At 46.6% G+C, this 11,759-nt stretch overlaps 1 protein-coding gene across 1 annotated transcript in view; it reads right to left on the reverse strand.

Moving 5' to 3' along the window:
- The window catches only part of Dhrs4 (Dehydrogenase/reductase 4), a 37,219-nt gene extending 29,755 nt beyond the window's left edge, over positions 1 to 7,464 (reverse strand). Inside the window, exon 1 of the mRNA XM_084604771.1 lies at positions 7,161 to 7,464. Within this exon, the coding sequence (XP_084460897.1) occupies positions 7,161 to 7,336 (176 nt within the window). The 5' untranslated portion in view covers positions 7,337 to 7,464. The remainder of the gene's footprint in view (positions 1 to 7,160) is intronic.
- Between the last annotated feature and the right edge of the window lie 4,295 nt (positions 7,465 to 11,759).

Consider the following 11,759-nt stretch of genomic DNA (forward strand, 5'->3'; position numbering starts at 1 on the left):
AAATCAGTCAATTAGGGTGATGTCACACAACCGGAAGTAGAGCTGAAAAATGGCATAGGAAGGGATTGGCGCGCAATACCACTCGTCTGACATGTCGATCGGCACAATTAAGCATCCTCTGAGAATGATCGCCGAGACAAGGTCCTCACCCTCTAAGCAGCATTCGATCCGGAAGGCCGAGCGTCGATTGACCTCGGAGAATGCGTGCGAAGCGCGTTCTACACAGACTACGTGCGCTGCGACGTGACGCGTGCGCGGAAGCCCTTGGAACATGAAGGGCGTTTCCAAGGCCCGTTACTCTTTTTCTATTATTTTAATTATGCAAGCAGAATACGAGTCTAGAGATAAGTGCGAACGATACAGTGGCGATAAGTCGGAATGAAGGGACCTTCTTAAAGGCCAACAAATACGGCAATCTTGATAGCCCGGCGCAACAAATGGCTTGCAGCCGAGATCGCATCGGTCGTCCTTTGGACAAGCCAAGATGCGGGAGCAGGGCGAAAATGCGCGCCTTTAATTCCACCATCGCGATGTGCACCGGCAAATATTTGTGCACGTTCACAGTCGCGCAAGCAAATTTGAATTCGGGCTGCGCGCCCACACGATCAGATTGACTTAATATCGATAGGCGATGACTGTCAAGCTGCATTATGGTTGTCTCTATTTCGCCCTCGATAACACCATTCATTACAGCCCGGTGATTTTCTGAATGACTGTGTGGATAAGGTAAGGTAGATAATGTACTCACGTAAGCGAACCACACTTCTTCGAGTTTGAGATAGACGAATCGTTGAGAAAAGGTCTTATTAGAAGGCAACCCTAAATCAGATAGGGTGATAGAGCTTTCCAACTGGCGTACCAAACGTTTAGCTCGTTAACTGATGCACTCAAACATAGACGAAAAACAAAACGAAATAACATTGGCACTTCGAGGTTAAAAACTGCCACTCTAAATATGCGCTGATAACAACCGGATGTCCGTGAAACCCAGCTTCTGGATGTAATTCAAGTGATCGACAGATACCACGCAGTAGTCAGCACGGACAAGGAATCGAGACGCTGGGAAGCATGCAATGCTTGTCTACTGCTGGTATCCGGCAAGAGATGGATGGACTGAATCATCTGATGTTGCCACTTAGCATTGCCAGATGGCGCCTCTCTGAACGAGAGAGGACGAAGAAGAAGGTGTCGCGCTTGCGCGTGTGTGCCGCTTCCAACATTCGCCTTCGACTAAACCCTGTGGCTTGCAGTTCTGTGCTTTCGTGTCTTACCCCCTGGTCACAGAGTACGTGACAATATCAACACCTGCAGTTTACACATGGTTGCAGTGTGGTCGTGTCCCGTACTCTTATTATCATTATTAATGCGAGGATGCTAACACGCTGCAATGCCACTACGTAGCTATGGCATTATTAGGAGGCGATGGTGCGCTAATTATACAAGCATGTTCATACGATTGTAAACACAGTCTCTCTCTGGCCCACTCTTTTCATCGGTGGATCGATGCTGAAGAGACACTCAATGGGCTTTCACTCCCAGTCGCCTTTGCCTTCTTTCATGCCTCCTCCTTCGCTCATGAGACGCTCGAACAGCAGCGAGACTGAACGCACCTTTCCTTGGAGCATATCAGACGGAGTGGCGGGCGATTTGAACCCCTCCGGCAGGACAACAAACTTCAACTGTCGTTGGAGTGAATGAATTCGGATAGTGAACACATGTGACTCACAAAATCGGAGTCCACGTGCTAACGCATTCTACTTCCCTTCAGCGGCATTACCGCTATTTATATCGCTTGTGATTTTATTTTATTTTTTTTACTTGGCAGTCGAAAATTCGAAGAACAGAAAGCTAGCTGAGCGAGTTGGTTTTTGTTATCCATATTAAAACAGCGCGAAAAAAGACAGAGGCGGAACAAGCCCATCGCTCGTGTTGTTGTGCTTGTTCCGTTTGTCTTTTTCGCGATTTTAATATAGATGAAAATTCACCATGCAGAACATTTCACAGAAGTCGCGCTCTGCTCTGCGCGCTTGGCAACCGCCCACCACAAGGAGCGCAGATCGGCTCGTCCGGATTTCCTGGAAGCACTAGTATCATCAGATTGTGAAATATAACCAGGAAAGCACATCTTAACTAACCAGTGAAAAAAAAAAAAAAAAACAATCTTGACTAATCCCCTCCGTAAGTACACTAATACTTATCGTTTCCTCGTTCGCGATCGACATTTTTATGAGCAGCAGGCACAGACAAGGGAGATCGAAAGAAGATAGCTTGTACGGTCGTCCCTACAACAGAGTTTGCCAGGCAGACGTAGGGTATCGAAATACAGCTAATTCTGTTCTCCAAGGTCGAGACAAATATTGTTCTCCGCTCCTAGCGCGTGGTCGACTTCAATATTAAATGAGGAACCGGAACTGTGCACGCCTTGAATGTAGGGCTGCATGTCCGCCGACGGCGTAAACATATTTCTACAGCTGGCACCGCGGTGAGAGGAGAAACAGAAACGCCTGTTATAAGACTTCCGGTAACGTAGCCATTTTTGTCGCGATGTTACAGGAGCATTGCCAAGTTTTCTTCGGCAAAGAACAAACGGAGTAAAATTGTGAAAGTGGGGGGAGACGTCGACTGTAGACGAGGCATAATTTATTATATTCTATGCACTATATAAAGTTTAGCATGGAGAGAAGACGGCGTCACACTTCCACGGTGCATATATAATAGCAACGCTACCCTGATATCCCGTGCATCCACTAACACACGGACACTAAACTGCCCAACGAAACAAACAAAAAATGTATTTAAGATGAAGTATTTCTGTACACACTCATCGCAAAATGCCGCGGAAGCGTTGTGTGCAGCAGTCACCATACTAATTATTAAAATCAGTAAATGTGGTGAGGAGATCAAGGTTGACAGATTTGCTGCGCTTTGCATTTCCAGAGCGACAGTTGGCTATACAGAGCCGTCACTGCAACAGCTGTCGCAGTTACAGTAAGCTCGTTTCCCTTTCGGACAGCTACGAGCACCTCATACGCAGCCAAATGCCATCGAGGGGAAAATAAATTATGGGTGACACCAGTCTAAGCGGTTCCTCTTTTGCGTAAATGTAGTTTTCTGCTCGCCTAATTACCAATCATTTGACTCGTGCTTCTTGAAATCTAACACAACACCTCATCCAGCCACCTGTTGTAAGGAACCGCCAAACAGATATAAGGCCCTTGAATTTACCAAGCCGTAGAACATGTCTGCTGCATGGCCTTGGACTAACGTGCCTGTCTCGACATCTAAGAGCCCCGGATGGTTCATTCCTATCAAAATCCCCCACCTCAAATTGGAAGAAGCACCTCCTAACTTTACGAGAGCATGCGCTACCTTTTACGTCACGCAACACATCGACCAATCAGGGCTCGGCCATGCCAGCTGCCGACTACCACCTGCCAGAGCCATGCTGGGGATTCTTCGCTAGCAACGGCGACTATGCCGGACTTTTGGCAGAACCAGATCTTTAACACTATTGCAACAACGTACGTCGCAAGCTACTGGCAGGCCAGATGGCTAATCATTGGCTGGTGTAGGAGGTATTCAGGTAGGACGTCACGAGCGCCATCTTGTGGTGCAGAGCCCAGCTTCAGCATTGCAAGTGTCGATAAGGTGATTCGATATGCCCGCAGCCTTTCACCTTGCTACATGCACCACAAAATGGCGGCCACAGTGAAGTAGGTGCATGCTCCCTATAAGAACAGCGCGTGCAGACGACAGAAGAGCGCCTGGGGCATCTGCCTGCGCTGTTCATCCATACGCACATACAAAAAGAAAGGAAAAGCTAAGTGGAGTCTGACCAGGGAACAAGCAAGGTCACTCTAGAAAGAAAAAAAAAACCGATATGCCCACCCCTTGTCCCAATTGCCAACAACAATTCAGCCGCCTATCATCGGCAAACTACAAATTAAGGCTCCCTTAAGGTGCACATTGGACGTCACTGACTTTTACATAAAACCACCATGATCATCAATAAACTCTCCCTTTATGAGAAAGGGGAGAACCCGAAGTCGCCGTGGTCACAGCTTGACGGACCGAAGTCGTTTCGGCATGCCAGAGCAGCAACCAAGGGTTTTCAAAAGGAAAAGGTAGTAATTCATTGTTTTTGTCATCCATATAGATTATGTGCCTGCGCCGTGGCCCCTAAAGAACATTGCGGTGCAAAAGTCAGGAGCTGACTTCAACCGTCCCAGAATCATCACGAAGCACCACAATCCCGAAGCATGCGGGCATTCGGGAAATTTCTACTGGTCAGGTATTTCGCGTCGAAATGATGAGGAACGCCCACCAAAGGGCTTTTGCATCTTTAACAACCTTTGGTCGGAATTCCTTCTTGTTTTGACACGATAGGAGGCGCTCCTTTTTCTTTATTGTTTAATATAGTTACTGTTCTGCCGAAGTGAATGGCCGCGACTGCCATGAATCGAACCCGGGCATCATGAAGCTCGGCAAAAGACCATCGCAAGCAACCGCTGAAGCCGATCTCGACACAGGAAAAGAGTGTGGCACAAGTTTGCTGAGACCTCTGACGACATCAGATAATAGAGGCATCCCCTCTGCATCCAAGTCACTAGTCGCAAGCCCATTAATTCCTAACGTGTCTCCTTAAAATTCACCATGGTAATTACGTCTCTGCCTAGATAAGTAAAGAGCTCTCTCGTTCGTATCGTCAAATATTCCTATCTTCCACGTTAAGAAAACTGGCCACATACACGCGCTGTTCCAAGTACAGTCAGCGCTGGCCGGAACGGAGTTTATCCTTGCATTCTAAAGCAGCCCTACAGAACCCACCAGTGACCACAACTGCGAACAGTCTCCACCGACCCGGCAGGCAACGCACGCACTGCGCGCGTGCGTGCGGCAACCAAGTTCAGCGTGCATGCGCTGGCAAAGTAAAAATAAAATAAAATGCGCATAAAAAGTACAGTCCATTCGTTCGGCTTGGCTGCCTTGAAGGGGAAACTTCGCTTCAAGGTCGCAGTCTTTCAACGCGTTGCACAAGAAAGACTATAGCTGCTTTCAGTTGCTTTCTTCACTTTTGTGCGACAAAAAGTATTAGCGGCGATTCCGCCGAACGATCTGAATCGCGGGCTCTCCACTGCTTCAAAGCCGGAACACGCTTACAGAAGCGATAAAGACACGCACCGGATCACTACGCAACGGACCCAATATATCAAGGCAATAGGATGGGGCGACAACGACGGATAAGTTGCTATCACCAACTGAAACGAAACTGGAGGAAAACGGAATATAACTAGCTGAAAGTAGCAGGCGAGGGGTGGAAGGGTATGCATGTATGCAAGCGCTACAAACTGCACAGGGAAGTTGTGTTATTATGACATGAATTATGCCACACGCGCGGAGGGCACGGTTTAGAGGGGAGATCACGGGGATTATGAAACTGGCCGCATATGCTTGCAGCAACCAAACTCGAAATTGCAGCCTTGGTGGTGGCTTACGGGGCAGTCGAGGACACATGGTGGGATGTCTTTCCTTCCGTGACGTTTCATTTGCCCAGCGCACACATGCAGGCTGTCGTCGCAGTCGCGCGAGTGCGACGCGCTTTTCTTTTATTTGCCGGGCAGTGAAGAAAAAAAAAATCGCGGTAAAAGTGAAGCTAGGCCTTCAAAGCTTCACGGTGTCCCGGACGCATATACCTTAAATTGTTTTGTTTCTACTTGATATCTTTGTTTAATTTTTATTAAACGCAATGCGATAGTCTTCTATCCTTTCCAGAATCCATTAACGTCAGTGCGGTGCTCACTGTAGTAAGCTCAATATCGCTATTGTTTTTTTTTCTTTTCGCGACAGGAAGTTACCAATGAATTGAGAAGGTATAGTTTAATCACAGGTGGCTCACTCAAAGCGCAGAACAAAAGAAAAAAAAAAAACATTCCGATATAATCCGAAATCAATGAAAAACATGTCATGACAATTGTGCACCTAAAATATGTGCGGTGTCAATAACAGAGCCTCGATTTGTTGTTTTATCAACAAAAAGGAATGAACATTAAGGCCAATTTTTCTGAATTTAGTAAGTCAGTATTTCTCATATCGCATGCAGTTATGCAGAGCAGACATTATAAGCGAGCTTTTATTTTTTCCGGCCGAGCTACTCGTACGGCTTTACAATCATATCCTATCGAAATTGTTTGCGCCTCAGCTGTCATTCGTACTCGCAAGGTTTCAGCTTTAGTATTTGAGAACGGTCTGCATTTTCTCGTCACTTATTGCATTGAATTTCAAATCTTTTTCGCGCCTGCATTTGCTTTTCTTTTGGGAAATGGCAGTGAGCATGTTACTGTATAATTTTGGGCTCTATTTTATTCGTACATTAAATGATGCGACAAAAAACAAAACAAAATGCACAGCATTTCGAATAGCCTGTCACCCAACTTTTAACATGCTTGCACTGAACCAACGAAGGCGAGTGTTTTACAAGATGCCGCGACGAATCACCAGTAACATTTTCCAGACATTGCAGCAGGTTCGCTATCAACAAGATGAACGCTTGTTTCATCGAGCGCTTCGCTCCATGCCTCCTCCGGCAAAATTCTTTTATGGTACTGCAAAGTGAACAGCTCCTTCCGAATCCCCGAAGAAACAGCGGGACTGAAACAATGTCGTAAAAAAAAAAAATGAATGCTCGGAAGCAAATGAATGCTCGGAAGCAAAATGACTTTCCTGTCTGAAGCCAGCTAGCTTTCTAACGGCGCCAAACGTCTAGTCGTCTCGACTCTCGAAACCTGAGCACACAAGAGTAAAACACCACGTCGGCAACACCGGGTATCGCTGAGGTCGCGATTAAAGTCACTCGCTGACACCCTTGTATGATATACCAGCCTCAACGCTCATGGCCGCTGTGCCCACTATTGCACACGCACACACCTACGAACTGCAGCGCTTCACAGACATTCAAATGAGCGCGACGCCGGGACAGCTGCAATCGCACGGATCGTCGCGCAAACGAAATGGAAAGCGAAAGCCCAGAGAACGCATCTCGCTTCGAGTGGTATCACGCATCGACAACAAGGCCCAACGTCCTTTAGTGCATCCTCGGTTCCCGTACAGCTTCGGCGCCGAAGACCGCGCCATTCATCACACATCCGTAGGCAGTCACTCACCCTTCGGTTGACGCTGTCACGATGGCAACTTTCCCCGCTAGTTTCTTGACATTCGTAGCGGTCGACATCGAAGCCCGGGCGATCGGCGTGCTTGCGGAAGAAATCCGGGTGAGGGTCGACAGCATGTGTACGGTGCTCATGTTTCGAGCTTGTTCGATCAAGTCGGCACGTATCATTCACCGGCAAAAGGACACCGCACAACCAAAGACGGCAGGGACGACGCTACTCTAGGTTTTCTTTGACAACCAGTGCTGCCGCGCAACAGTCACGAGACGTTTTGAGCTGTGGAAAGAAAAGCGTGATCACTCTCCCTTTTCTTCCCTTGCCATCGCTCTCCTCTCTAGTTTGTCGATTGCGGCGCCACTACAGCTCGTTCGGAGAAGCGGAGAACTAGTGAGATCTAAAAATGCTTGCTCTGCTGCTGGAGCACTTCGGTCTTTGGCACTCGCTGCTGCTCGCTGCTTTGGCGCGTAAACCGAGACATGGTACTATCGAGGCACCCTAGAAAAGCTTTCGCGGACCGCGGTGGTCATTTCCTTTATTTCCATATCACCGTTTTCTTATTCGTTTTAGACGCGCTGCAAGAAGTGTGCTAAAGAAAATAAACTTACAATTAAAGAAATAAAACAGAGGTGCAATATGCGATAACGTGACACTGTGCAGTCTCGGAAAATAACCAGAGCGGCCGCGATAACTTGTGATGTTATCAGTGCACGAGGTCATATATAAGCGGGTGAGTGTGACGTCAAGTCCTTCTGCAAGATATCACTATAACATCACATGACGTTCTCGTTCTCACACTGCCGAAGAATTAAGAGATTTCATGGCCGAATTGGAAGGGAATTTGGAAGCTAGCAGAAGACATGGTCGTGTGCTGATTGTTTGCCGAGATGGGTGACATTGTTAGGCCACCTGACATGAGCAAGTTTTGATGTGCTCTAGCAAATTACAATTTACAAATGTAATTTGTAAATTGTATGTGGTTGGATGCAACTCAAATATGTCAAACCTAAGACTAAAGTCTTTCTCGCAGGTTGGGCAGGAGAAAGTCACTGACAAATGGGATCCCATTTGCTAATAATTATTAGCATTATTAAGGCCGCGTTATACTGCTCTCACTAAGCTATGCTTTAAACAACATGTAACAATAGAAGACAAACTGTTTGATAAACTCAAATAATACAGGGTGTCATTATTAGGACTGCAAGTCTGGCGTCGAGTTGGTGAGGAAAGCGAGTTTGTATTGATTCATATTTTTGCAGTGCAAAATATCGATGATGTCGTGAAGATGAAAGGATTTCGCAGTACGAGTGTTTCTTTCGTAGATGGTTTTGTGGTTTTTGACTCCATCAGCGTTGTCAAGGATATTGCAAAGGCGTTGAAAGGAATATGCCAGGGTCTCAGGTGATGACTATTAAGTTACCTAAGGCAGGTTTTATACAATTTTTAGACTTGATCGCGTGTTGTGAAAGATGAGTAAGAAGAGAATATCTAAGAATTGCTTATCTGCTCCTCAGCTGCAAATCTGGGAATTACAAGTTAGTTAATGCGGACACTGTGACTTGTTGCCCGACAGCGTCCATGCCAAAATCTTGACACAATCACGCTGAGGCTAACTTCCTGGTGAAGATGCAGATGTTAAAATACGCTGGTTTTCCGGAGGAACTTTAGCGCAATTTCTGAAATCTTTGCAAAGATGAGAATGAGTGCCGTTCTTGGGAGGAAAACGATAGCGGCATGCAGAGAAGGATCAGACGCGTGAAATGCATTTAAAACATTTCTCACCGGCTAAAAATGTGCGAGCCAGATGAGGCGTCAATGTCGTTTTTCCTACAAGAAATAACTTGTACGTAGTGTGTAGTGTGATGCGCAAGAGAGGGGATTCATGGTAACTCACAAAACGAGACTCAGTGAATTCAGTACGGAGATTGTGTACAATGTCCCCCTCTCTTGTTGCAGGAACTACATCGATAAGACCGGCTGATATAATAATTGACGGCTGCCCGATGATTGCAGGTCGTTAGGTGCTTTTACTCCTAATCTTGCCTTGCATTGCGGGGACTACAAAGGGTGATTTCCTGGTTCGGATAGTACCTGTGTTCGTTCACAGCGATAAGACAAGAAGGGAAGTGATATACAGCTTACCTGATAAAGAAAGAAGCGGACCCCTATGTTGCAAAACTCTATCCGACTGCTTCACAATGGGGTATCTTTTGTTGGCCATTGTTTGCGTTCGAGGACATTATACAGGAGGTTTCTGTTGTTGTTGTTTGCTTTCGGTTGTTCCGAACCATGTTACAGGACCTAGTTACACGAGCGAAAACTCGTGGTTTTTTCATGGATTAACAAGGTTGTACACTGTTTGACGGTTTTAATTGAGGGGGACGTTTTGATTGAGTTCTCTGTGGAAATGAAGCCGCAGTATCGGTCTCGCTTTTTGGTGAACATCCACACTTATTTAGATCAAGGTTATTCGGACCCAGCGAGGCGAAAATTGCATCCTGAGTAGTAGAGTTTTTTTTTTTTTTTTTTTTGAAGACTTGCCATATGACATAGGACGGGGCCGTCCCTAACTTAACATACGTCATGTAGACTATTTATTCTCTCATAAAAACCGGAGCACGCTCCAGCTTTTAACGTTGTCCATTAGCCACAAGTGCACGTCTTCCTCTCTTGTAGCCGACAGTTTAAGCTCTTGTAGTCGTGTTGTTCTTGATGTCTGCATACCTAGGCAAGTCCATCAAAAGTGGCGCTCAGGGCATGTGCTCGATGTTGCATCTTCTTGTGAATAACCATCCGACGTTGCCGAACATGATTATCGAGTGTTAGCTCACGAGACACCACCGTTGAGGTGGTGGTGGCGAAAACATTTATTAAAAGAGAGTTTCAGACTCTGAAGACCCTGTTACATGGTTCCTTAGTCGGGGACACCGCATGACGAGGCCCCGTGTCGCGCCCGTTTTACTAGAGCCTTTAGGGCCTCTTTTGTGGAGCAGTTGAGGAGGACAGTCTCCTATGCCCCTCGGGTAGGGGAAGGGAGAAGGTGGGAACTTTGAACCCATGTCCATGTGTTAGATATGGCAAATCTCTCCAGAATGCTGGCAACGCCCATCGATGTTGGTGTCAAAGTGTTTGAGTACGGCAAGACATAGAAGAGTTCCTGTCTGCAGGCGCTGCAGAGTTCGCTCCTACACCTTATTGAGCCCCGTACCATTTGCTAGAATGTAGAAATCAGATTTGTAATGGGTGCCCACAAGTTGCTTGTAACTGTCATTCACAAAGCAGGTAAAGTTGTGAATACGGACAACCTGAGACCCACCTCACTGACCTCGTGTGTGGGAAAACTCCTGGAGACGATGGTACGGGATCGCCTTTGTTCATGCATGAAGGATAAGGGCCTCTCTGCAGACATATGTTCGGGTTCCGCCCGCACATGTCTGCAAAGGATGTCCTCCTCCAGCTACACAGGGACGTAATACGACCAACAGTCATGCAACATCACAATGACAAGGCCATCCTTGCCCTCGATCTCATGGGGGCGTTTGACAATGTCAAACTGGTAGCAAATTCTTTAGGCGCAGATACGGTACAGCATGGAAAGACCTGCTGATTAAAAACATGGAGTTTTAAGATTTTTTTCGCAAATTAATCCGCATTGGCATGTATAAAGAAATGCACAAGATACATCTCATTCAATCCTCTATTTATGAGCTTATATATAAGCTTTGACTTAATGGTTCTACGCCAAATTATTTTGTGTCAAAAACATCATGCTGAATTAGGTACAGATTTTTAGTTTTTCGGATATAGCCGCGCATCACAGTTACAGTGTTCTATGTTGTCCAGTGTTTTTCCTGCTTTCCACCTCTCGGGGGAAAAAAGAAACAGAGAACACTTTTTTTCTCACAATTCTCCTTTCCTTTTCCTCCCAAGCCTTCTCATCCTTTGAAGAAGCATTCGTTCTCGCATAGGCGGACGCGGCTGCTCCGACACTCCTCTTTCAATCTTCCTTCTTACATCGCTCACCGCTCCCTTCTGTCTACACGCGACAGTGACAGCGACCCAAAGAAACTGGCCAGTGTATTTTCCTTCCCCTCTCTTCATTTCACGCCCGCCATATCACATCGTCGTTTTTTTTTTTTTTTTCTTTTTTTGCCCAGAGTGGGAACCTATATTTTCCTTAGCTTGGCAGTAGTAATCTTCGCTTCGGAACAGGTGTCTGTGACAACACGCGCGCGCGCATATGTTTGTGTCCGTGTCCGTGCGTGCGCACCGACGAAAAAAATGAATTTTCTTCAAAGCTTTTGCGTCCATAAAAACAAAACACGCAACGTTGTAGCGACTTCTCTACCATTGATACGGGCCAGGAACCGTACCTGGTAGCCGCGGCACAGCATACGACACTTCTCGCAACGTCGCCTGTCGTCTGCTAAAAACGTGCACCGCTGGACCACGGCAACTGAGAGTTCGCTCGGCCCTTTTTATCTCTTCTGTGGTCGTTCTATAAAAGCGGTCAAGCATAAAATCGCACAGAGAACAATAGAATGACTCTCTGGTGCGCCGTCAACCACATTCCCGCTCGCTCATGCCTTTATCTCC

This window comes from Amblyomma maculatum, chromosome 5 (assembly GCF_055883805.1).
Source record: "Amblyomma maculatum isolate TAMU_Amacu chromosome 5, ASM5588380v1, whole genome shotgun sequence".
In the NCBI taxonomy this organism is placed as follows: Eukaryota; Metazoa; Arthropoda; class Arachnida; order Ixodida; family Ixodidae; genus Amblyomma; species Amblyomma maculatum.